The sequence below is a fragment of the Acartia tonsa genome, chromosome 5, assembly GCF_053477335.1.
Source record: "Acartia tonsa isolate MP-2025a chromosome 5, ASM5347733v1, whole genome shotgun sequence".
Lineage (NCBI taxonomy): Eukaryota > Metazoa > Arthropoda > Copepoda > Calanoida > Acartiidae > Acartia > Acartia tonsa.
This window is the reverse complement of record NC_137264.1, coordinates 49,589,956-49,617,876: the sequence shown is the minus strand read 5'-3', so window position 1 is coordinate 49,617,876 and position 27,921 is coordinate 49,589,956. Positions and strand designations below refer to the sequence as shown.

The following is a 27,921-nucleotide window of genomic DNA, read 5'->3' as shown; positions in this document are numbered from 1 at the left end:
CACTCTCAACCTCCTTCCTTCACTCTTTCCCTTCTCTTTCTTTTAAATTCCCTCTTTCTTTGAGGCTATTACCCCTCTCTCTCATAACATCTCTTCTCTCTCTCTCTCCTCCGCCCCCTCCCCCCTCAAAGCTAGAAATTTAAGAGTTTTGCAGGTAACCTCTCTTGGCTGAGCCACCCACCCCATTTACTTCGCAAACTTTGCCCCTTTTTTTGGGAATAAAGGGTCGAGGAGGGAGGGGGGGCCCTTTTCTCTTTTTTTGAGCGTTATGTTACCAAATATCTCCACCCCCCCCCCCCCCTCAATGATCAGTATAGTTAGTATACCTGAGGACTTGCAGGTTGGTACAACAATCCAAGACAGGGGTGTGTGAACATTTCAACCCCCCACCCCCATTTTGTGCCCTACCCCCTTATTGCCGAAATAATGGTGACCCCTCTCATGACGCGGTGGTTGTTATATTGTTAGAGTCATTGTGCAAAATGATTAGCTAATATTAATTATATTGTAGCTCCGCTACTAATAAATTAAAATTTGTGAAACATAAAAGAAATTATGTTTACTTAACTTTTAGGGAAAAGTGAGAAATGTTACAACATCACAAAAAAGTGAAAAAAAAAGTTTTATTTTCTGATTAAAAAGTTGTGCAAAAATAAGTTATACCGAAAATAAAAAAAAACTGTCTGAAAGTGATTTTTGATTATTTATGCTTCTGTGGCCTTTTTAAAAGTAAGTAGTTATTTAAAATTTGTCCAAATAAATTAGGTGAGCCTCTTTCACTATAGGTACACTTATCTAATTATAGGTGGACCTATTTACAACTCAATTTAACTACATAGATTTATTTTGTTTTGTTTTATAACTGTCCGTAAATAAGGGCATATTTGAATTGTCCTATCGATTTAAAACTTTTAGAAGATTTATGTAACTGTAACCATAATTTATTATCTAGAATGCAAAGTTACTTAAATATTGAAAGTCAATTCATCCGTTTTAAACTTTTTTTGTTCTTACTTTATAATACTTTGTTTTTTATATCAATAACTGTTTCTATGACTCGTTGAGCTTCGCTTTTATAGATATTACGAACCTTGTTATGATTATAGATGGGGTATATTAGTATAATATAACATTTGATATTGTTAGTAAATAATATAAGTTAATTATATAGGTATTTGTTTATTATATTTACTACTAATAATAATAAACACTAAACAGGAAGGGAGAGATATGTTACTGTAGGATAATATACAACTCTTTCTTCCACCATTTATTGAAAGAAACTAAAGACACAATGTAAATATTCGGATTTGGAGGTGGATTAATTTTTGTGATAACCCTGTATGGCTAATAATATAAAAGTTGCAAGGTTATAAACAATTAACAATTAACAAGACAAATTAATTCCATATATAGCGCAGCAATTACCTAGTATTAGGGTTGGGCCGGATACTTTTTTTGGCCAGATCCCGGATCCCGGATATCCGGCTGATTTCTGATGCCGGATATATAGTTCCGGCCGGATATCTGGCTAACGTTCGGTATCCAACAAATTACCGGATATCCGGCATTAAAAACAGCCGGATAACTGGTATCTAAATAGTTTCAATATCCGGTATCCGGCCGGATAGTTTCAATATCCAGAATCCAGTCGGATATTGAAAATGGCCGGATATCCGGCCCAACCCTACTAAACATACTATATGTAACTAAACGTCTGAGTAATCATTATTATAGATTTGAAAGCGATAGGAAGATTCTAACTTGTCTAAGATCAGAGCTTAACACTAGTTCGTACGGACAGACAAACGAACAAATCAAAAATACAGAAAATGTTTTCTTTTTAAAAAGTATATAAATGTCAATATTTTACTAAGTCTAATCAATCAATAAATATGTATCTTTTTAGAATAAAACATTTTTTTATCTTTATTTTATACTTTTTGATACTAACAATATATAAATCCTTTTGTTTATTTGCTGATTTTCAAAATAAAAACAAAGATTGATTAAGATTTTAGAATTTCTCTAATAAAGTGATTTATATACAATATCCTCCAAATTGTAGTAAATATAGTCTATAATATATAATATGCACATCTATGTTAAAGGTTTGATAATTTTATCAATGATTTCGGGTATAGTCCCTTTTGTGGCAACGCTCCTTAAGGGGCAATCCTTCGTTTTTTTTCACAGTAGCTTTTCTCCTATTTCTAGAACCTGCGGGGGCTCTAACCTGTAGGGCAATTACCTAACCTAATATAACCTAACCTAACCTAAAATAACCTATCAAAATCTATTTTAAAAATACGACGAATTGCTCCTCAAGGAGCGTTGCCACGAGAGGGACTATACCCATTTCTTTTGTTAGCGAGTCTGCTCTCTAATTTAATTTGTCTGTCCGTCCGTAAGTCCGTAACGCTATTTTATAAATGTGATTTTATTAAAAATGGACTGCTAATTTTTTGAGGATACCAAAGAATATCCAAAATGGAACTTGGTCTGTCCGTCTATATGTTATGCTACAAAAGATTATTTTTATTATATTCTCTTCCTTCTTTCTTTTTCTGCCTATAGCTTATCTTTGAAGAACCTTTTATAGATATAATTTTTATTGTTTCTACTGTAATTATGACTTTCATAGGACACTAGAAACAGCTTTTACTCAGCCGGGTTCCTAGAACTATTTCCTTTTCAGTTTTAACTTGAAATGCATCTCTAGCGATGACAGGGACGGTTATCTATAATACAAAGTAGAACGATGTCTGTCTGTCCGTCTGTCTGTCCGTCTGTCTGTCCGTCTGTCTGTCCGTCTGTCTGTCTGTCCCTTAAGATCTCGGTAACCACAGAACCGATCGGATTCTACTCTTCAGGGTATCTACCTATTGGTCCTGTGGTGGTTTTAAGCTATTTTCTTGGGGGGTGGGACACCCCCAACCCCCCAAAAAACCAAAAAATCCCCCCCTATTTTTTTTTTTTTTTTTTTTTTGAAGGAGATTTCCATGGTCCTTTACGATTTTCGCCATAATTTTTTTTTATCACCTCTTGGGGCAAAGCCTCTAGAGGCTAGGGGCGAAGCCGCTAGTCTATAATACAAAGTAGCTTGATGTCTGTCTGTCACTGAAGATCTCGGTAACCACTGAACCAATTGGATTCTACTCTTCAGGGAATATATCTACTGGTCCTGTGGTGGTTTTAGGCTATTTTCTTGGGCTATTTTCCATAAACAACCCCCCCTCCAATTTCTTTTAATATGTTGGTTGCAGCACCATAGGTACTTAGTTTTTTTAAATTGCCTCTTGGGGCAAAGCCCCTAGAGGCTGGGGGCGAAGCCGCTAGTATCTTTTAAACTTTTTTGTATTTATCATAGCAACAACATAACAAATACAACATTACATGGTACTATATTTATAAGTAATTATCAGTAAAGGTCATAATGTGAATGTAAATTTTTAGGCAAATGTCTGTGTTCACAAAATCTAAATCATGAAATTATTTCTATCATCTAACGATATTCTAATAATGTTTTTTTATAAAACTTAAACAATTTTCCAGTATTCGACCACTCGTGGCTAAAAATCTGGTTTTAATCATATAATTTTTTATTTTAATACCCGCGGAAATATAATACGGTGCGATGAATAACTATTATTTTATGATAACCTTTTTAAAATTGTGAAATTTACATTTAAAGAAATGCTATAATTTAAAAACTAAAATAATACGATACAATTTACCTATTAGATTTGCGGTTGGATTAAAAATCTGTTCAAAAATCATTTTTTAACCTTTTATATTCTAGACAGCCTTCTTCTAAAAAAAATTCATTTAATGATTTTAACTTTTTTTCTAATAATACCGATAAATTATTTTTTTTATCTAATATTGGATGATAATTTTTAGAAAATCTCTACATGTATAAATTCACGTGTATTTAATGAGGTTTTGACTTCTACACCACATTTGATATTTAGATGTAGGTGATTTATGTTTTATGATTAATTGTTTATTACACTAGTAACCAAAGTTTTATAATAACGTTTTCTTGTTCGTTGGCTTAACAACGTTGGGGAATTTAGTGTATTTTGATTGGTTGGTTTATTAAGTTGAGTGTTCAAACGTTTCAACATTAGAGTAAAACGCTAGAGGGAGAAAGGGTTAAAAACTGTATCTCCCCATCGCAACCACATTGTCCAACCCTTCTGTTGGGTCATTGAAAATCAACAAATGGTGTCGCTTATACTAACACAGCCAAGTAGCAGAAAATAATTTAGAAGCAGACGAAAGAGGTCTTTGAAAAAGAAAGGGAGGTAGTTTTTGTATATATATAATACATCTATACTATGTTTCAACCACTAATTTTAATCTACAGAAGGGGTAATTTTGTGTATCATTATTGTGAATATACATCAATTTATTAGCTTTCATCTTATTACTTAATATTACTAAGATAGAAACAGTAACAGGATGTGTGTCTGTCTATAGTATAAGAACTTGCTGCCCACTGAACCAATTTTAAAATCAACAAATGCGAAAATGTGTTTATTAAACTTTGGGGACGTGTTAAATTTTTAAGTCCAGTGTCCACTCCCCCCTTAATACAATATTGTGTAATAGGAAGTAGTTAAAACACGGATTAAGGGATGTAAGTTAAAAGTTTTGATGTATTTTTCATATATTTAAACATTTAATCAACAGTTATTGATAAAAAGATCAAAATTTTATAATGTTGCAAAAATTAGGGTTGGGCCGGATATCTGGTTTGGCCGGATATCCGGACATTTTCAATATCTGGCCACATACCGGATATCCGGCTGATTTATAATTTCAGATATTCGGTTATCCGGTAATTTGCCGGATATCAGGCGTTTCCAGATATCTGGTATTAGAAATCAGCCGAATATCCGGCATCCGACCCAACCCTAGCAAAAATGCCATTATAAATGATGTTCGTCCCCAGTCTTAAGAGAATGACGGGGAAGGTCAGAAAAAAAGCCTAAAACCACACAAATTCAATAAAAAGCTATCCCGAGACGTACAACTAAAACGTATTTTTAGCTTCAGACAAAAAAACCTTGGTAATCAATAAAATTGGATTAAGTTATATGTATGTTAGCTTGTTATTTCTGCGATACTTATAAACATAATTATAACTCTCGCCTTATCCCCGACTATTAGGTATAAATCTGTTGAGGAAATGAGATATTACAAATCTTTCTTTTCATCTTCAGATTAAATCTGATAACAGAAATAAAAATCAGGCAACCTGTAAAATTTATCGAAATACAATTTTAATGTTTTTTTTGTCGACATTTTGCTATATGCAGGGATTATAAGGGATAATACAATTGACTATATAATTATGTACACACATACTAATAAACAAAATTATCGCTTCTGTAGACTAATTTTATAATGGAAAAGGGGGAGGTAGGTTGTGCTAAAATTCCGTAAAGGTGTGAGTTATAAGGCTTAAAAACAGTAGTAGAACGATAATATTCACTAAATATGTGTATTCCTTATTGAAAAGAACTATAGACAATTTTTTTTAAAAGTTAACATAAATTTTGTCGTTCTACTACTGTTTTTAAGCCTTAAAAAGTTAAAACTCACAACTTTACGGAATTTTAGCATAACCTACCTCCCCTTTTAACACTGCTTTTTGAACCAACCAAAAAATACTCAAAGTATTTAAGCTAACTAAAACTTTAATTACCATTTAAATCATTCCTTCTTCTTTGACCTTATGACACTCTTTAAGGGATCATAAATGCCATATAATATGATTTAGAAATCACTGTCTACACTGGTGGTATTCTTTGATATGCTTTTTCGTCCTCTTATTTCCCAAGGTCAGGCTAAGTTAGGTAATATTGGGTTCTGGGTAGCCTCACAGGGTGAAGGCAATGCAGGTATAGGCCCTGCATCAGAGCAATTTCAATATGTAAACTTATGAAATTTCTACTATATTCATATCTTAATTTAATATTAACTACTAATTATACTGTTCGAATAATACTTTAAAGACATTACCTAATCATTTAAAAACTTTTATATTTAAGTAGAAAACTAATTTCTAATAGTATTATAGATTAAGAGACTGACAGTAGCCTATAAAAATTATCATCAAATTACCAAACTATGAATAATGTCAAATTAAAAAGAAAAGAAAACTTTGGATCCCCATACAAATTAGCAGATTTTTATAAGAAAGCTTTAATGTAAAAATTGTAAAAATTTAATAAAAAGTGTTTAAAAATTATTTAACAATAATAAAAATTAGATTTAAAGGCTATTTTATTACATCTTTCTTTATAGATTTTTTATAAGATCTAATTATTCAGCTAATAATGGTATACTATTCAATTACCAATATTTAATTTGTAAGATATTGTATGACCACTAAAGTTTGGGACTTCTTGACAATTATCCAGTCTGACTACTAGGCAAGTACCAATAATTATTACCAGCGGAGAAATATATACATAAATACATTGATGGATGGATAGATGGATGGATAGATGGATGGATAGATGGATGGATAGATGGATGGATAGATGGATGGATAGATGGATGGATAGATGGATGGATAGATGGATGGATAGATGGATGGATAGATGGATGGATAGATGGATGGATAGATGGATGGATAGATGGATGGATAGATGAATGGATGCATAAATGGATAGATGGATGGATATATGGATGGATAGATGGATGGATAGATGTATGGATAGATGGATGGATAGATGGATTAATGGATAATTGGATGGTTGGATAGATTGGTGGATAAATAAATGGATAGATGGATGTATGGAGGGAGGATGGATGGATAGATGGATGGATGGATTGATGGGTGGATGAATGGATAGATGGATGGATAGATTGATATATGGATGGATAGATGACTTAATGGATTTATTGATATATTAAAAGTATATTGATACAAAGTCTTTTCTGCCTATATAGATAGATTTGTAGACATTTTTGAAAAAAAACATAGATAGAATGATAGCTAGACAGTTATTCAATAAAAATTACCAAGTTATTACAATGACAATATTTTCCCATAGTACTAACTACTAATTAATTTTCCATCGTTTCGTAGATTGATAAGTCTAAAATAGTTTTAATAGTATCGCTTTTAAATCCGAAAAGACATTCTTTTTAAATTCTTTTTATTAAACTATTGTACTTTGATACCTTTGACAACTAAAACAACGGTTAATAGCATTTAAAATCAAAAGGGCACAAGGGTTTTTTATTATTTATTCTTGATATTAGGATTTTTTAAAAATGGCATGAATGTTCATATTCCAGATGGCTCCTAGCGTCTCAACGATCCCATTATGTCCCCCCCCCCCCCCCACATGAGCAACGAAATTGCACTTAGCACGAATATTGGATCTACTGCAGTTCACGGTAAACTATTGCTGGTAACGAATATTTCCAAAAATCTATGAATTTTAAAGGCTGCTAGCTGCCAAAAGGCATACAAATAATCTGGAATAGCCAAGATCTAATGATGCACAGGGAAAGCTTCACTGAAGAAAAAACGCGTAAAATAGGTCTTTTTCGTGCATTTCTCTGCACTGCGATATAATTATGCATTATTGATTTATGGCTATTCTAGATTTTTTGTAGGCCTTCGTATGCCGCTTAAAATAGTGTGCGGGCATGATCTGTACGTTCAGCCGTTTGGCAGATAGCAGCCTTTAAAATTCATAGATTTTTGGAAATATTCGTTACCAGCAAAATTTTACCGTAAATTGCAGTAGATCCCGAATATTAAATATCAATATGATGTTTCAACCGGGGAGGGAGGGGACATTAAACTTGGAGACTTTCATTTAATTTTGATTGCTTGGTTCATTTAGTTGAGTGTCCAAACGTTTCAACCAGTAATTGTAATCTACATAAGAGATAATTTTGTGTATCATCATTAGGGATGTACATTAATTTATAAGTAATTGTCTCTAGATCCCTAGGTTTGATCAACAACATGAAGATAATTTCTTAATAACCGTAAGTCTTCATTATTAAAAGCGAAGCTTTTCTATAATTAGGGTAGGTCCGTCCGTACGTCCGTCCGTCCGTCCGTTTGTCCGTCCGTAACGGATAGCTTTTTTCGTTAATTTAGGCATGTTAGAATTGTCCTATCGATTTCAAATTTTGCATGGTGATTCCTTTAATAGGTAGGTACGATTTAGAAAGCGTAGCAACTCTATAATCATCACCAAAATGTCCGTACGTCCATTTTAAACATGTTGATTTTTTTACTTTTTTAAAAACAAATTTTTATGTGATCTAGTCATCCGATTGATCTGATTTTTGGTATATTGATTTCTGGGACAACAAAGTATAATGTAATAAGCGAAGCAACTCTATAATCAAGTCCTAAAAATGTAAGTATGTCCATAAACATTATCCTGAATCAAGCAGTTTTTCAACAAATTTACTTACAATTTTGCTTTGACTCTTATATATTTATATTATGATTATTCAGTTCTGACACTATACAAGTGTTAATGTCCGTTTGTCCTACCGTTTCAGTGCTTCGCTTTTATGCTTTTATGGATGTTGTCATCCTTGTATATATACATTCTATATAAAAATGTAAAATCTTATATTTAGAATCCTTTCAAATAACAAGAAATCGAATAAACATGACATTTACTAAATATCACTGAACTAAACGTTGCTTTCATTTAATTAAAAATTTACCTTTTAAGTCTGCACTCTGTTAAATAAAGTAGTATGTTTTTTTTGTCTTTAGCTTAAGATTTAGATAACAACTGTACAGATTTGGTTCTCTATTTTAGGGGAAGCTTCACATATGTCCAAGGGTTGTTTAATGCTATTAAATGTTCAGATTGAAGTCTCGAAATGGTTTTAAGCTATTTTTGCCATTTCCTAGCACTTTTTTACAATTTTACAATAGACAATAATTATTTATCGTATTGTATTATAGACAGTTTTCCGCGGAAGGTAAAATAGATAATTATTACATTTTAGTTTTTATTTTCATTTTATCATTCTAAATTCGTTAATTGTCTGTTCTAAGATACGATACATGATTTTTCAGTGTGGCTCAGAACCGGTTCTAGACCAGCGGATATTAATCGGTTTCGAAGGGCATACTGAAAGATATTTTATCAAATTTTTTCATCACTAAAAGTCTAATTGTTGTATCATTTGTTATAGAATTGCCCATTGAATCCGTGTAAAAGGTCAAAACAGACAGTCAGACAGACAGACAGAATTAAATATAGTTAGTTGAATAAATTAGATTTGTTTTCACCATCTGTATTAAGCCAACCTTATTCTCTACAATAAGGAAAATTTAAAATAATTATTGTCTAAACAAGGATGATACAATTATATAATTTCACACTACAAATATCTTAAATATTAGCAGTGAAAAGGCGTATGAAGTAATTAAACTTTTATTCAATCTTAATTGGTTAGTACAAATAAACAGTTCCAAACATTTCCACCAATAAAACTGAATTAAAGGAGAAGGGGGAATTGTTTGTCATAATTACGAGTGTATATCAATTTGTGGTCAATTGCCATATCCCTTCAAATTCCTGAATATTAGAAAATTCTATTTCTCTATGCCTTCACAACGCGTAATGGAAGAACTGACGAACAAAGTGAAACATAGAAAAGGTGCGAGTTTTATTTAGAAATCTTCACAAATAACTGCAATCGTCTATCTTGAAAGTCGTCTTTATCTATCCTAAAGCAAACAAACATATATTGTCAAACATTAAAAGACGCATAAAAATAGAAAAAGTATAAAAATGATAATTTATTATTGTCGGACTACTGATTATTATTTATAACACGCAAAGCTATTTTATACAGCTTAGGTTACCTACTTACATGCAATGAACATTTACAAACAAACTTTTATTAAAAACAGGACTGAACAATTGTAAATTACTTATGTGTAGTATGCTTAGTAAAATTGGGGGACATTCATATATTAAGATATTTCGATTGTAACATTATATCCAATCGTCTCATGAATCAAGTGACTTTGCTCCTATTAGTATATAAAATTAGAATTTTAGAAATTAAAACGCCAAATATTAAATTGACGGGGTAATTTCAACGATATAGGCTCTCCGTTACCGATAGACGTACGAACGGACTAAACATAAATGTAGAAAAGCCTTGGTTAAAAAAATACTGCAGTCATCAAATTAGTCCCTTTTTTTTTATTTTTCCCCAGCTGCGCTGCTTATGGAAAGAATGAAATTAGTAACTAACCATTTAATAACGAAGATACAGCTTCGCTATATTATATATATTTCTCTCTTACTTTGATCCTTGTTTTCTAGTAATTTTGACAGTCATTGTACTAGTTAGTACTTAGAAATAAGTTTTACTTGGTGCAGTTAACCTTAAAACAATTATGCTTAAAAACAACCAGGGAAGGAGGGGACAATGGACTGTTTATAACACTAGTCCCCAAAGTTTTTTAGTTATTTTCTACAAATTTGGGGACTATTATCGAATTTTGATTGGTTGGTAAATTAAGTTGTGCGTCCAAACGTTTCAACCACTAATCGTAATCTACAGATGGGGTTATTCTATGCCACATTATTAGAGATGTACATCAATTTATCGGCCATAGTCTTATCCCTTTAGACACCTGAAAACAAAAAACTTACTGGAAATATACAGGAAAAGATATTGGTAAATAAATCAAAAAAGAATAATTTTGTACATAAATAGTGCAAAGAATAGATAACTGTAATACAGTAATAAAAAAGATAATAGTTATTTCTTGCATCGTATTATAAAAAGCTTTCCGTGGATATAGAATATACAATTATAAGATTAAAACTAGCCCCGAGGTGCCAAAGGTACGGGCAAAAAAACTGGTTTTAATCTTAAATATGATTGTACATTTTTATATTCGTAGAAAGCTGGATATAATACGATGCTAGACATAGTTTTTTTGTATGGATGAGAACTGGTTCCTATCCACCGGATTCGAATGAATACGAGAAATGAACACAGTAATAGTGTCTGACTGATTATGACGTAACAAAAGAAATTAGCCAATGAGAGGCCACTATAAATTTTACAATTGGTCAATAACGGCCTCTCATTGGCTAATTTTTTTTGTTACGTCATAATCAGTCAGACACTATTACTGTGTTCCTTGAAAATAAAACGGGACTCGATAACATATAAGGGTACAATCACAATGGCAGGGCAATATTACTAAAATATTCACCTAAATATCCGTATTTTCCTGGTTAGATGGAAAGAAAACAATATTCCTGGTATTTCATTCTAAACATAAACTATTACTGTCTATAAACTTAAATATCCATAGCTAGGAGGCTATTCTTCAACAATGATGACAACATCTATTACAATGTTAGATAGTTGGTCAAATAAAGTAAGACAATAAAGGAGGAAGGGGTTAAATAACTGTATGTCACCACCCTGTGGACCCTGCACCGACATTCAATTGGGTCTTTGATAATCAGCCAATAGCGTTGTAAATATTAACACCGCAAGTCGCTACAAATGGGCAGAAAGCAATCTGCTAACTCAAATTTTCAAACGAGGATAACGCCAAAAAATCAACATGTCTAAAACGGACATATAATCTATTCTGATAACGATTGTAGAGCTGCTTGCATATTATACTTTATTGGTACAGAAATCTCCGCAATAAAAAACCTATATTTGATATAAGTTAACTGTGTATATATACATATAATCTATTCTACCTTACATCAAATTAATTTGATTTCAGCTAATTTACACACAATACATACACACACACACAAACACACATATACAGAATAGCTATATTCCCCAACAGGTAATAAGGACGATAACGTCCTACTAGGTGAAGCCTTTCGTACATTTTTGTTACATTTTATTCTATTAATTTTTTTTTTCTTTAAATTCTTTAAAAATTAGACAAGGTTTTGCAATTAAAGGGTTGGTTGTCTGATTGTTGATTATACTGTTCCTTATATTCCTCCTTGAGTGTTGGATCTAACAGCTAGGTGTTGTAGACAGCAGACTTGCCCATATTCAGTTATTTATATTTATTTTGTAAAATGTATATATCAAACGCTTTGCTAAGATCAAACTAAAAATAAAAAGCTTACTATAATTCTGAAGAAAAAATTTTAAAATCTTAAATTGTAATTTTAAGTAAAAATTTTTGACATTGTCTATTAGTTAATGAAAATAAATAGCAAACATAATTTTAGATGAATGTAGGGCACATGGAAAAGTATACTTTTTCAACAATAGAGAAAAAGTCACTCAATAATAAAAATGTAACAACAAAAACAATTAGACAACTATTCTATGAAAATTTATAAAAATAAAAGTCTAGCTTTAAGAAAGCTCTAAGACATACATAGCAAAGTACATACATCATAAAAGGAATTTTAAATTTAGTTGTTAAAATAACTGTTTAAAGTTTTTGTCTGTGAATACTAAACCCTTGTGTAAAGTATTAAACTAAAGGCTTACACACTTTGTTGTTGTTGAAACAAGTACACACACACACACACACACACACACACACATACACACACACAAACACACACAAACACACACACACACACAAATATACATATTAGGGACATTAGAGTAAAACACTAGAGGGAGAAAGGGTAAAATGACTGTATCTCCCCATCGCATCAACCTTGAGCAACCTTTCTATTGGTTAATTGAAAAACAGCCAATGGTTTCGCTTATATTAACACAGCCAAATAGCAGAAAATAATATAGAAGCAGACGAGAAAGGGAGGTAGTTGTCTGTATATACATCTATACTATATCTGTTTTAGGGACATCAGGATTTGGTCGTATTTGAATGCAGAGGAGATCAGTATTATGCACTTTTATCCGGAAAATGGGAAAAAAATGCCAACTACAAGCATTTTAACAAGTATTCAGACATTTTGGACTTTTAGAAAAATACGTATTTTTGATGATTATTCTAGGTTAAGTTTGGTTAAGTAAAGGTTTAATATCCTAAATTGGTTAGAAAATAATAGATTTTGCATATTTTTTTATTTCCTTTGCGCCAGTTTTTGTACTCGACCATGAACTAATTCTGAGGTTCCAAATATAAATAAATACATCTATAACACATATGTTCGTATACATCAGAAAAGAAGTTAGGGCTATACATTAAGATATATAAGTTGGAGGGAATTTTAATGTTTGAGGGAGATTTGAAATCTGCTTAAAATTTTAAGTATTTTTTTTTATAAAATTCGTTTTTTGTATAATTCTTTATCTAAAAGCGGAAATACAATTTAAGTTAATTAATTTTGACATCTGTGATTGGTGGATGGAAAACTATCTGCGCTCTGATTGGAGAAGCTTAAGTGTCGTACATCATTCACCCAATTAGAGCGCATATAGTTTCCAATCCATCTATCCTATTGGTCAAAATTAATTAACTTAAATTGTATTTCCGCTTTTAGATAAAGAATTATACAAAAAACGAATTTTATAAAAAAAATCCTTAAAATTTGATGCAGATTTCAAATCTCCCTCTAACATTAAAATTCCTTCCAACTTATATATACATAGTGCTTGAATTTATACTTTTATTTTAACAACTTATCCTATGATATCAATATTAAAATTGTTTCATTATGGCTAGCGATCTTTGATCAAGTGAGTTAAAATATTTTGTTGACACAGCCATAAGTTGTGTGGTTTTCTTGGTCCTAACTGTGACATAGTATTCGCACAAATTCTTATATTCTCGTATAAATTATGAAAACAAAGTTTTTCTAAAGTTTTCTCAGGCAGGGAGTGGACAATGCTTGTTAAATTAATCTTCCAAGAATTTTATTATTAAAAGCATCTACAGGTAGAATTTTAAGAAAAAATATTTGAAAAAATATTTATTTATTGTCCATTGTCTTATTCCTGGTTTTTCTTCTCTTTATAGTTACTAGCGGCTTCGCCCCTAGCCTCTAGGGGCTTCGCCCTATATAGTTATGGGAAGTCAACCCTCCTTAATAGAAATATTCAAAAAAAATATTCTTTGTTTAATTACTCTGTGGTAAAATTAAACCCAGGTTGTGCGCTTTATGCACAAAAATTTTAATTTGTACAAATTAAACCCAGGTTGTTTGCCGTATACACAAAAAATTCAATTCGTAAAAATTAAACCTAGGTTGTTCGCATACACAAAAATTAAAATTGAAAAAAAAAATATTTTTATTTTTTTTTGTCGGGGGGGGGGTGGATTCATGGGGGCTTCGCCCCATGTTGCAGTGGGGTTCCCCCACCCCAATTACTGGTTTTTGTTTACAAAAATTTCAAAAAATTAAAAATTTTGGAAGTGGGGATTTTTCTTATTTTTGAGGGGGTTGGGGTGTCCCACCCCCCAAGAAAATAGCTTAAAACCACCAAAGGACCAGTAGGTATATTCCCAGAATGGTAGAGCCCAATTTGATCAGCAGTTACTGAGATTTTACAAAAAATGTAAAAAAAAATTTTTGGGGGGTTGGTTTATTTTTTATTTTTGGGGGGGTTGGGGGTGTCCCACCCCCCAAGAAAATAGCCTAAAACCACCACAGGACCAGTAGGTATATTCCCTGAAGAGTAGAATCCAATCGGTTCAGTGGTTATCGAGATCTTAAGGGACAGACAGACAGACGGACAGACATCAAGCTACTTTGTATTATAGATGTTCATGTAAAACACAGAAAAAAAACAAATTAAAGAAAGTCCAAAATACAGTATGAAGCAACATTTTAAAGTCGAAGCATTTTTTGAGGCACATTTAACTTGAGGGAGTTTTTTTACCCTCCACAAAAAAGTTTTAAAAAACTTATATTAAGTTTTTCTAAAAATATTAAATAGGTCCATTTAGCACTATGTTTTGCTTTTACTTTAAATACTAATTGTATGGTAATAATAAAGTATGGATAACTACCTGGATCCAGTGTTGGGGACCTTTTTCATCCGCTAGCAATTTGCTTTCAGCTCTTTTGTTCCGACGCTATTAGCTGATATTCATAGACCCAATTGTTTTCTTTTAATAATATACAAATGCCGGCAATAGATGTATATTTGGTAGCAAAAATGCAAAATTCTGTAAAAATTTACAAACAAACATTGTTGACAGAAATATATAAATTGTTAATTGTAACTCTGCAGGTTGTAAAAATGCCAAGTACCCTATGTGCATATGCAATACAAGAATAGTTATTTCTCGCATCGTATTATAAACGGCTTTCCGCGGATATAGAAAAAACTGGTTTTAATCTTATGATTGTACATTTTTATATTCGTAGAAAGCTGGATATAATTCGGTGCTAGACATAGTTTTTTCGTATGGATGAGAACCGGTTCCTATCCACCGGATTCGAATGAATACGAGAAAATAGCTTATAATCATCCATAGACTTGAATCTAAAAAAAAAAATCCTGAAACCATCCCGGAATCTATTTGAAATCTTCCTAAAATAGAGAGATTGACTTTACAGTTTTTGCAATCCTAAGCTTAACATAAAAAAAATGTAAAGGATAGTTTAGACCAAGATATTTTTTTGTGTTTTTAGCTTGAACACTTTTATTTCAGCTCCTAAAGCTTGCTGTAGGATAACTTTTTCTTTCAACAATTACAAGTCAAAGAAAATAGAAAGAGATGATAGATGAATATTGAGATAGATAGATTTGCATGGAGAAGGATAGATAGATATTTAGATAGATAGATATACAGATAGAGCGAGAGAGAACAAAATAAAGTATATATACCAACAAAACTAACTACAGACTTATGTAAAGCTAAGAAAAGAAACCATAATCACATTTCAGAGGTGGATTCTTAAAAAAAAAAATTGCCCCACTAATCGCTTAGTGGGGCAAAATTGTTTTTGTGAAAAATCCTCCAAAATCACATAAAAATCTACAAAAATTAAATAAAATATTATGTTAATAACCCTTCTATAACTTTGTTTAATTTTTGTAGATTTTAATGTGATTTTAATGGATTTTTCACAAAAACAATTTTGCCCCACTAAGCGATTAGTGGGGCAAATTTTTATAAAGAATCCACCTCAGAAATATTTTATTTGCACCAAGCATCTATGCGCTAAATACAAAAAAGCTTACTTCTTTATGTAATAGGAGTTATAGACTGTACAGTCTTATATTGATATAACAGCAAAAAAAATTAGAGTTTTTTTTTTCTTGTAAGGCCAAAAGCATCTCACACCCACCCTTGGCTGTTTTAGGGGGTTGTGTATCACCCCCCCCCCCCTCCCCCCGTCGTCCAGGGAATACGGGAGGGGACAATGGGCAATTAATTCAATATAAGTGTTATCAAAGAAAGGGCATGAAATCCAGTTTAATCCAATAAATTTGTAGGATTGTTATTTGAATAATAGATTTCCATAGCGTCATGTAAAGTGAAATCACAACTTGTTTTTTATGAAATATATTGAGGTTTTTTGGTGTGATTTTAAATTAAAAGATTATTGGACCCGGCCAGCTGCTAGCAAGAATATGACTGCCCCTTTTTATTCTGTTTATTTCCCTTGCCCCTTGCCCCCACCTCCCTTCTCCCTTCTCCCCGTCTGCTACATTCCAAACTAACACAACCAGTGTTTATTTCCCTTGCCCCCACTTCCCTTATCCCTTCCCCCCGTCTGCAATATTCAAACATACATAACGAGTAGCGGCATTTCATGCGCAAGTCCCCAAACTCAGTCAGAAACTGCTAAATTCTTGCACATTCCCTTTAAGCCAGTCCCCAAAGTCTGAGACTCCTAAAAATTGAATATTCGATCCATTGTCCCCTCCCTTACTCCGTGCCCGTCGTCACTCTTCTGGTTGAAAATTTATGAAAATTTAGAATTATATACAAAAAGTTCGCCAAATTTCCTTTTTGTTTAAATTACGAATACTATCCCACCTCTATCTAATCATACATAGCAGAAAGGATAAAGCTAAAATTAGAATAAAAAATATCTTATTTTTTTCCATTTTTTCTTGGCATTTATAATACTTTTCACTACAAAAGGGATTAGTTCAGAACTCAGGGAGTAAGGGATAGGCATAGAGAAAAAAATAAAAGAGAGGAATCGAAGCAACTAGAAGACAAAAATAGGCAGTGGGCCTAGAGGCCTACTCAGCGCTGTTGCCGCGCTAAAATTTATTTCTATTCCACTTCTTTTCAAATGAGAGTATTAAAAATTATTTTTAAAAATATTTTTTTACTTTTTACTATTTCCATATTTAGGGCAAGAATATTAGATTAGATATTTTCGTTTTAATGTTTTAATTAAAAATTATATAGAATTTTATTTTTATTTTAAAAAATTTGTTCATGAAAGATGAATCCTTCTATTTCTAAAAAGAGGGAAATTTTTTTCATAATGAATATTCAGCTGATTCTGACCGCCCACGGCTGTTTGCTAAATATCGCTTTTCTTTTTATTCACATTATTATTTATAATTGACTTACAAAAAGCCCTGGGCGGTTTTTGATTTTCGTCTGCTTCTAAATTTAGGGATGGGGAAGTAGTATTTTACCATGAAAAAGGGGTGAGTATTCATCCTCTTATCCTTTTTCCTTATGGGGATAGGACAATGAACATTAAACCAATCTCTTTCCTCTAAAATTTTCCTTTTTGTGTCCTATTGCTTATCGTCTAAACTATTTAAATTGGAAGAATATTCCTGTGAAGATAAAGTATTATCTTGAAAGTGTAGAAACTGTATAACAACCAATTCCAATTTTTGTTAATTAATTATGAAAGGGCAGTTTCCTTAAGTTTTTATGTTCGTTTGCTAAAACATCTAATCGATTTATCTTAGCTTTTATGGATATTGTTATCATTTAAAGAAATATTCTAACTCATTCCTTCGTATTACTATTTATTTTTACAGTTTTTATGCTGATTTATCAATTAGATTTAATCTTTTTTCCTAGTTTCTAGATATTCATATTTTTAAATATTCCAATATTCATTTCATTTGTATGCAGCTAGAATAAAATCACGGGTTTTCATGAGTGACGCAGCAACAACAAGTACTTACGTTGATATTGTAAATAAATCACTGAATATGACATAAAGACAATCCTAATAAAATTTCTTAGGCTAGGTAGGAGGTAGGATTTCAAATTACAGAGTCATTAAAATAAAAAAATCTATAAATATAGATGTATAACCAGACAAAAAAACCTGGATCCCCCTCTCAAGGACCTTTTTCGTCTGCTGGCAAATTGCTTTCTGCTCTTTTGTAGCGACTTGGCTGCGTTAAGATTCCGGAAGCTATTAGTTGATTTTCAAGGCCCTATTTGAAATTCGGCACAGGGTCCTCGTGAATAGGACAAACAGTTATTTAATCCCTTCCCCCTCTATTGTTTTACTCTAATATTTAAGAAATATAAGGCTGAAGAAATATTAACTCCTAAAATAGCATAGAAAATTATATAGGATTGCCTATTTTTTAGGTGGTTCATTTTATTTTGAGCCACTTTAAGTCATGAAATTTAAGTAACACAAAATCAGACCTCAGTTCTAAAGTATCTGCCAACAAAAATTAGTTTTTTTAATTGATAAGATATATACATATTATACAGAGAAAAAATGTAATTAAACTTTGAAACAAGGTAAAGAAAAATTAAACAAAATTTATCTAAATAAACTATTTTTTAATGCATCGTATTATGAAAAAAAATAAGCTTTATAATATACCAAAATTTACAACACAAACAGAATTTAAAGGGGAGATTCATACCTCGTTTAATGAAATCCCAAATAGTAGGCGTAGTTTAACAAGGATGACAACATCCATAAAAGCGAAGCACTGAAACGGTAGGACAAACGGACATTACCATTTCTATATTATCAGAACTGAATAATCAGAATATAAATGTATAAGGGTCTAACAAAATTGTAAATAAATTTGTTAAAAAACTGCTGGATACAGGATAATGTTTATGGACATACTTACATTTTTAGAACTTGATTATAGAGTTGCTTCGCTTATAACATTATACTTTGTTGTCCCAGGAATTAATATACCAAAAATCAGATCAATCGAATGATTAGATCACATAAAAATATGTTGTTAAAAAAGTAAAAAAATCGACATGTTTAAAATGGACGTACTGACATTCTGGTAACTACTAAAGGAATCACCATGCAAAGTTTAAAATCGATAGGACAATTTTAACATGCCTAAATCACTAGTAAAATGTAGGTTTTTTAGCCAAAAAGATGAATACTCAGGAAATTCGACCTGTTATCATTTATTTATACCTAAATAGAGAGCCCCACGTCTTTCTTTAAATCATAAGTGCATAGCCTAATTTTTTTCATATTTTTTATATTTTATACCTAATAAAACCCTCTATTTTCCAAAAATCTAACATCATTTCAACAAGTTTTATTCATTTATTTTATATGAAGTTCTTTTAAATCCACAATAATATTTGTTTTGTATAGAAATACATTTAATAAACTAAGATGGCATTCAAAATTTTAAAAAAATTTCAAAGTATATGAAGATTTCAACTAAATTATAATAGCAATTCAGATCCTCATACTGGAATAGGTCACTAGGACAAACAAACATTAACACTTACAGAATAATCATAATATATATAAATGTCTAAAAGTTGAAACAAATTGAGTAAATTTGTTGAAAATCTTGACGTAAGAACATTCTGGTAACAACATTACAGTTGCTACGGTTTCTAAGTTATACCTACCAAAGCTAAACTACTACAGGAATCACCATGGAAAGTTTGAAATCGATAAGACAATTCTAACATGTCTATATTAACGGGAAAAAGCTCTGGACTGACCGACTCTAATTATAGAAAAGTTTCACTTTTAATAAACACATCACTTTAAATTTATAATTCATAATTACAAATATGTTTTACAATAATTACAAAGACAGGTTGGTTCCTTCAGATTTATAAAATCTAAGCCTTCCTTTGCACCTGATTTTACAAGCTTAATTTTCACTATATCTTGGCAATTCTTGTCTTCTTCCACAAGCTACACAAATTATTTTTCGAGCTTTTAAATGATCTATTGCAAAATATGGTAGTTTGATATTAATGAATCAATCAAACTAAGTATGAATTTTATCACTAATAAGCTTCCCGGATTTCATTTTTTGACTCGTGGATTTTTTTTTATAAATTACTTACGTTAAAAACATGAATTTATACCTTTTTCCAAGAAAAAAATATACTCAAGTTCAAATGCAGTTTATTTTTTAGGCTATGCACTTATGATTTAAACAAAGACGTGGGGCCCTCTATATAGGTATAAATAATTGATATCAGGTCGAATTTCCAGAGTATTCTTCTTTTTGACTAAAAAACCTATATTTTACTAGTGAAATTGACGAAAAAAGCCATCCGTTACGGACGGACGTACTGACGGACGGACGGACGGACCGACCCTAATTATAGAAAAGCTTCGCTTTTAAAAATAGACTTAAAACTGTCAATGACAAGTATTAATCTTCTTGAAAATTAAAACAGAATGTACCTAGTTTACAAAGTTCTCACGGAAGATCCATTCACTCTTTCTTTCTTTCTCTCTCTCTATCACTCTTCCTCTCTCTCTCTCTCTCTCTCTCTCTCTCTCTCTCTCTCTCTCTCTCTCTCTCTCTCTCTCTCTCTCTCTCTCTCTCTGTGTCTCTCTCTCTCTCTCTTTCTCTCTGGAAAAATCCAGCTATACTATTGGTTATGTACATTGATTGTGTACATATTTTATTACGAAAGGGTAGTATTTTTACATTTGTTTAAAGATAGTTGCATTTCTTAGGATATAGCTAGCTTTCGGAAAATGGTATAGCTCAAAAGTAGTTAGAGTTGGGGGAATGCCTAGGCCCAAAACAGGCGCAATTAATTTTCATGCATAGTTAGGTATTCTTGAAAAAGGACGTTCAATATATACGTCTGCTAGAAATTATTAAGTTGGACAGAATTTCTATCTGACTTCCCATCTAGAGTTTTAAATCTATTACCAAATATTTTGCAGAATACCAACCTTTCCCGGAAAGCTGCGAGTAAAATAATTTTCTAAGTAAAAGAAAATAAATGGGTTTCTCCCTATTTGTGTATTCTAATTTAACTAAAATTACATTGTAATGCACTTTTAGACGACACATACAAAACAAAACAAGGATGACAACATCCATAAAAGCGAACCCAGGACGGAATTAATACCATAAAAAAACCTAGTTTTTACCACTTTTATGGTAAAATTTTACCAGCCTATACGATTTAAAAGGTGGTAAAATTTTACCGTAATCGTGGTAAAAACACTTTTAGTGGTACTCCGAGACGCTTTTTACCATCGATTTTTACCACAATTATCGGTAAAATTTTACCAGATTTCCGGTAAAATATTACCATTTTAGGACGCAAATTTATACCAGATTTTGACCAATTTTTACCACTTTTTTGGTAAAATTTACCAGAAATTTGCGGTAAATTTTACCAAAAAAGTGGTAAAACTGTTCAACACCTGGTAATATTTTTGCCCTAAACTGGTAAAATTTTACCAGAAATAGGGTAAATATGGTAAAAATTTACCAATAATTGTGGTAAAAACGGGTGGTAAAAATCACGAGAAAGTGGTAAAAAACGACCTTAATTATAGAAAAACCTCGCTTGTACACAAAACGCAAAAATAAAAAAAAAATTGTTTTCATTATTATCTTTATTGATTGAAACACTTAAACATATTTTTTTACATAATGATTTACATAGGTACGATAGCGCGATACTATATAGGTATATATTCACAGAAATTTTCTTAATTAGTCTATAATTCTAGACGTGGTTTAAATGACCAAATATTACATAGTTTTACAGATAATATAACTGCATGTTTAATCGGTTTAAGCTGAGAAATTAACACAAATATACATAGGTTTTAATTGCTGAGATCTGGATTCTAATTGTACTTTATACTAGAACATTTTTATACAAGAAAAATATATTACGAAGTTACTTTCCATTATTAAATTTTCAAAAATTTGCTATATAGGAATAGCGGTTTCAAATATAATATTATATGAATATTTTCATCGTCAGAACAAAACTGTCAAACTGTCATATAGATTAATGTACGTACAAATTAAAGGTGGTTAAACATATTTTTGACTCAAGATATCTTGATATATATCACTTTTTTATCACAAATAGTTTATATATGATCTGACTGGAAGGACTATTATACATCAGCTTACTTTTGTCCTTCTTTTCTTTGTTTTTGCCTCTTGTGAAAGAAGACGCGGCAGTCTGGGCACATATAGGTGCATTCGATGAGTCTCGTGTTCAATGGCAGCTCGCTTCGGGGACTGCGTCCATGGGCGCAGGTCTTGATTTTCCCCGGTGTTGCACTTCTTTTGCGCCTACTCAGTTTTGATGCTGGCGGGATTGTAGGAGGGGGTGGTTCAAACATCTCCTGCTCATCATCTGACACCCCATACACTGAAATTAAAATATTTTTTAAAATTACTTTTTTTTACAAAAAAATACTTCAATTTTACAATAGTTTTTTTTTCTAGCCTAACCTAACCTAGTGTATTAATAGAAAGAGTAATATTTCTAGTTTTAACCTAGCCTAGCCTAGCCTAGCCTAGCCTAGCCTAGCCTAGCCTAGCCTAGCCTATTCTAACCTAACCTAACCTAACCTAACCTAACCTAACCTAACCTAACCTAACCTAACCTAACCTAACCTAACCTAACCTAACCTAACCTAACCTAACCTAACCTAGTGTAATAATACAATGTAGTACAGAAATGTTTCACTATATGCTTTGGGCACAGTCGCTAGTATAAATATTGTACTATACCTGGGCTTTTTGGTCCTGGATTCTTTATGTTCTCATAAATTATATCAAAATCCGGTTGGTCTTTCATCCTGAAATTAAACAATCTATACTACAAAGTAAAACGATTTTTGTTTGTATGTAGCGAAGGATCTTGTTAACCGCTGAACCGATCGGGTTCTTCTCATAGGTACCGGCAAGGGAAGGGAGTGGCAAAAGAAACTTTAAGGATATACTTCATATTAGAGGGTTTAGCGTACAGAAAAATCATTTACAACACAGTCGCCAGGATAAAGTAGTAAAAACAATTTTTAAAAAATCTTACTTTGCTGGTGTTTCCATAACAGTGACTTCCTTAACCTCGTTCTCATCCGAATTTTCTGGAGAGCCAGCTGCAGCTGTTTTGTTCCTGAATTAAACAATATATATATAATAATTTATTTAAATTAAGTAGTTAACTTTTTGGTTCCACATTTACCCCTTCCACCTTACCCAGCTAGAGGCGTACTTGCTAGTACTCGCTTTTAATAAATAAAGGAACACGTTGAATTTGTCTTTACAGAAAAATCATTTACAACACTGTCGCCCGGATAAAGTATGAAAAAATAATATTAAAAGAAATATCTTACTTTGCTTCTCCTTCCATAACAGAGGCTTGTCCGACCTTCTGGTCATCCTTTTGTGCCGCCGGACATTTCTCGGATTGCTCCCTGAATTAAGCAATCATATTATTATTAAATAGTAAACTTTTTATGGTCCACATTTACCACTCCCACCTTACCCCTAGAGGCATACTTGCTATAGTTTTGTAATATATAAAGGTGAATTTGTCTGTACCGAAAAATCATTTACAACACAGTCGCCCGGATAAAGTATGAAAAAAGATTATTAAAAGAAACTAGTGGCTACGCCCCTAGAAACCTCTAGGGGCACTTAAGGTTGGAAGGGGAAAAATCAACATCTTCCCATTTTCAATTTCATTTTCAGAAGAGTAAAAATATTTTTTGGGGGAGGGGGTGAAGACACCCTGCACAAAAATAGTTTAAAACCTTTCCAGGACCTATAAGAAGCTTCACTTTAAAGGAGAACAATATCGGTTTAGCGGTTATCCTTCGGGACAGACAAAAAACGCTTACTACTTTATATAATAGGATATCTTACTTTGCTTCTCCTTCCATAACAGAGGCTTGTCCGACCTTCTGATCATCATTTTGTGCCGCCGGACATTTCTCGGATTGCTCCCTGAATTAAGCAATCATATTATTATTAAATAGTAAACTTTTTATGGTCCACATTTACCACTCCCACCTTACCCCTAGAGGCATACTTGCTATAGTTTTGTAATATATAAAGGTGAATTTGTCTGTACCGAAAAATCATTTACAACACAGTCGCCCGGATAAAGTATGAAAAAAGATTATTAAAAGAAACTAGTGGCTACGCCCCTAGAAACCTCTAGGGGCACTTAAGGTTGGAAGGGGAAAAATCTACATCTTCCCATTTTCAATTTCAGTTTCAGAAGAGTAAAAATATTTTTTGGGGGAGGGGGTGAAGACACCCTGCACAAAAATAGTTTAAAACCTTTCTAGGACCTATAAGAAGCTTCACTTTAAAGGAGAACAATATCGGTTTAGCGGTTATCCTTCGGGACAGACAAAAAACGCTTACTACTTTATATAACAGGATATCTTACTTTGCTTCTCCTTCCATAACAGAGGCTTATCCGACCTTCTGATCATCATTTTGTGCCGCCGGACATTTCTCGGATTGCTCCCTGAATTAAGCAATCATATTATTATTAAATAGTAAACTTTTTATGGTCCACATTTACCACTCCCACCTTACCCCTAGAGGCATACTTGCTATAGTTTTGTAATATATAAAGGTGAATTTGTCTGTACCGAAAAATCATTTACAACACAGTCGCCCGGATAAAGTATGAAAAAAGATTATTAAAAGAAACTAGTGGCTACGCCCCTAGAAACCTCTAGGGGCACTTAAGGTTGGAAGGGGAAAAATCTACATCTTCCCATTTTCAATTTCAGTTTCAGAAGAGTAAAAATATTTTTTGGGGGAGGGGGTGAAGACACCCTGCACAAAAATAGTTTAAAACCTTTCTAGGACCTATAAGAAGCTTCACTTTAAAGGAGAACAATATCGGTTTAGCGGTTATCCTTCGGGACAGACAAAAAACGCTTACTACTTTATATAACAGGATATCTTACTTTGCTTCTCCTTCCATAACAGAGGCTTGTCCGACCTTCTGGTCATCATTTTGTGCCGCCGGACATTTCTCGGATTGCTCCCTGAATTAAGCAATCATATTATTATTAAATAGTAAACTTTTTATGGTCCACATTTACCACTCCCACCTTACCCCTAGAGGCATACTTGCTATAGTTTTGTAATATATAAAGGTGAATTTGTCTGTACCGAAAAATCATTTACAACACAGTCGCCCGGATAAAGTATGAAAAAAGATTATTAAAAGAAACTAGTGGCTACGCCCCTAGAAACCTCTAGGGGCACTTAAGGTTGGAAGGGGAAAAATCAACATCTTCCCATTTTCAATTTCAGTTTCAGAAGAGTAAAAATATTTTTTGGGGAAGGGGGTGAAGACACCCTGCACAAAAATAGTTTAAAACCTTTCCAGGACCTATAAGAAGCTTCACTTTAAAGGAGTACAATATCGGTTTAGCGGTTATCCTTCGGGACAAACAAAAAACGCTTACTACTTTATATAATAGGATATCTTACTTTGCTTCTCCTTCCATAACAGAGGCTTGTCCGACCTTCTGGTCATCCTTTTGTGCCGCCGGACATCTCTTGGATTGCTCCCTGAATTAAGCAATCATATTATAATTAAATAGTAAACTTTTTTTTTGGTCCACATTTACCCCTCCCACCTTACCCCTAGAGGCATACTTGCTAGTTTTGTAATATATAAAGGTGAATTTGTCTGTACCGAAAAATCATTTACAACACAGTCGCCCGGATTAAATACCAAAAAAAGAAGTGAAAAAAATTTCTTACTTTGTTTGTGTTTCCAAACAAGCGATCTCCTCTTCCAAAGAAGCAATTTTTTGCTTTGCTGCCCTAAGGTCTTGTTTTATTTTCTGCATTGTCTCCCATCCATCGTCGTCCCTGAAAAATAAAAAAAAATAATACTAAAGTAACAGGATGTCCGTGTTAATGTACCGAAGGATCTCGATAACCACTGAACAGATCGGGTTCTTCTCATAGGTACCGGCAAGGGAAGGGAGTGGCAAAAGAAACTTTAAGAGATATACTTCATATTAGAGGGTTTAGCGTAGCTGCTAATTTGAAATATCAGGGGTGTATATCCTATATGGGATCCCCTGTTCAGGTGGTGGGGGGAAAATAACTAAAATATGTGTGGTAGGACCAAAAATTTTAGTTCTTTCAATATTTCTCCATTTCCGTCCCTACTTGGTGAGATAAAAATAGGTGGGAAAAAAATACAAAATTTTGTACCACGGGAACAAAATAAATCTTGTGCGTAATGTACACCCCTGAATGAAACTATAATTATTCGCCATAACAATAATGTTTATCCTACTCTTTTCAATCCGGCTACTACCACCTTCCGAACAGAAATAGAATGGTAACAAAAATAAATAAACTTACGTAGTGCAATCCAAAGTTAGGTTCAAATCTTCTGTATCAGACGATTTAGGAGGGGTATCAGGCAGGTCATCCAGCTTAGCAGGCAGCTCAGGCTCAGACACACTCATTTCGTTCTTCTGTTTTTCGCTATCACTGAAATATATAAATATATATTATATATCCCAGGTAATCGGACCTTTGCCCAAAGAAGTAATTACCAAAAAATATGTAATATGTATTTATGTAATTATGTTGTGATGGATTGTCGAATCCGATTCGATGAATGGTTACCAAAATATAGCTAGGGACGGACGGACGGACAGACAGACAGACAGACATCATTCTACTTCGTTTTATACATATTAAAATATTACTCACCCACTTGTGGTTTCCGGCTTCTGTTCTTCGTGCTGTTCGTCTCTCTCTAAGTCGGCTGCTGCTGTGGCTGTCATGTCGGACATTCTATAAATTTGAAAAGAAACAAATTATCACTGGTAATTAAATTTTCATTAATAAATGTCCAAAAAACTGACGTAGGGAATTTTAATATAATAGGGTGGCCAGCAAGATCACATATTGGTATATCTTATATTGTAAACAAGTATATAGACAAATTTAACATTTACAAAAAGTTTATACAAATTTGAAACGTTCTCTTTTTTAATTACAGCACATAAACATTACGCATTTTACCATGGAAATCTACCACCGTATTAATTAAAACATTCCCTACGATAACTGTCATATATATAATATTTTTATACAAAATTAAACAAATATATAAAATTAACAAAAGCTAGTTCTGAATACTTTTTTTCCTTAGTTTAGGGGGTAAACTACAACTGCTATATACTGAATTACAAAAAATGCGACAGATTATACAACAAAAAATTTTCAGTTTAAGCTCTTAACTTTAAGCTCATTAAACTTAATTGGTGGAAAGGGGTAGTTTCACAAAATGCATTTGAACTTAATTTTGTGAATTGCATATTTTTCTTTGTTAAGATGGTAAAAGTACGTGGTAGAAAATTTAACTTTCTTCAAATTTATGCCATATAAATAGAGTTTAAACACATTTAAACAGGTTCAAATATACGGTTCACTAAATTAACTTCAAATGCATTTTGGGAAAAGACTCCTTTCTAGATATTATAAAAAAAAATTGAAGATGAAACTTATGAAATCAAAAAAAATTACATATAAATATATATATACGTAAAGTCCTGGAATTATTGGGATTGACTGCGACCTATAATCAGGTCTTCGTCTTGTTCTTCGTCTTGTTCTTCGTCTTGTTCTTCGTCTTGTTCTTCGTTTTCAGACGAAAGTTCCGACGGATAATACTTGTCTCCATTCTGCCAGGGATGTATATTCTACATGGTTCGGATGTGTAATATTTTTTCCAAGTCTGCTCAGGGATGTATCTTATATTTCAGTAAATATAAATAGATGGAG

General features: G+C 32.4%; 2 protein-coding genes across 3 annotated transcripts; both read right to left on the bottom strand.

The window, feature by feature from the left end:
* Positions 1 to 21,707: 21,707 nt before the first annotated feature.
* Positions 21,708 to 23,327, bottom strand: LOC145319729 (uncharacterized). The gene is made up of 3 exons (XM_080162040.1): positions 23,165 to 23,327; positions 22,864 to 22,931; positions 21,708 to 22,498 (listed from the first exon to the last, which is right to left on the bottom strand). The coding sequence occupies exons 1-3, from the start codon at positions 23,179 to 23,181 to the stop codon at positions 22,251 to 22,253; spliced, it is 333 nt and encodes a 110-aa protein (XP_080018166.1). The 5' UTR covers positions 23,182 to 23,327; the 3' UTR covers positions 21,708 to 22,250.
* A 49-nt stretch (positions 23,328 to 23,376) lies between these two features.
* On the bottom strand, positions 23,377 to 26,924 carry LOC145319728 (uncharacterized). Of its 2 annotated transcripts, XM_080162038.1 has the most exons (7): positions 26,845 to 26,924; positions 26,488 to 26,619; positions 25,873 to 25,983; positions 25,597 to 25,677; positions 25,065 to 25,145; positions 24,001 to 24,081; positions 23,377 to 23,549 (listed from the first exon to the last, which is right to left on the bottom strand). In XM_080162038.1, exons 1-7 carry the CDS (start codon positions 26,916 to 26,918, stop codon positions 23,465 to 23,467), a joined length of 645 nt encoding a protein of 214 aa, XP_080018164.1. In that variant the 5' UTR covers positions 26,919 to 26,924; the 3' UTR covers positions 23,377 to 23,464. The 2 variants fall into 2 exon arrangements, with proteins under 2 accessions (XP_080018164.1, XP_080018165.1); XM_080162039.1 differs by lacking the exon at positions 25,065 to 25,145.
* Positions 26,925 to 27,921: the final 997 nt, after the last annotated feature.

What these genes read in the sequence shown, in the direction of transcription:
- LOC145319729 (XM_080162040.1), bottom strand. An exon ending in TCCAGGACCAAAAAGCCCAG is followed by an intron (nt 22,499 to 22,863) that starts GTATAGTACAAT and finishes TTTTAATTTCAG; the next exon opens with TGTATGGGGTGTCAGATGAT.
- LOC145319728 (XM_080162038.1), bottom strand. Translation starts at nt 26,918, where the DNA reads ATGACAGCCACAGCAGCAGCCGACTTAGAGAGAGACGAACAGCACGAA. An exon ending in AAGCCGGAAACCACAAGTGG is followed by an intron (nt 26,620 to 26,844) that starts GTGAGTAATATT and finishes TATATATTTCAG; the next exon opens with TGATAGCGAAAAACAGAAGA. An exon ending in GTTATGGAAGGAGAAGCAAA is followed by an intron (nt 23,550 to 24,000) that starts GTAAGATATCCT and finishes TGCTTAATTCAG; the next exon opens with GGAGCAATCCGAGAAATGTC.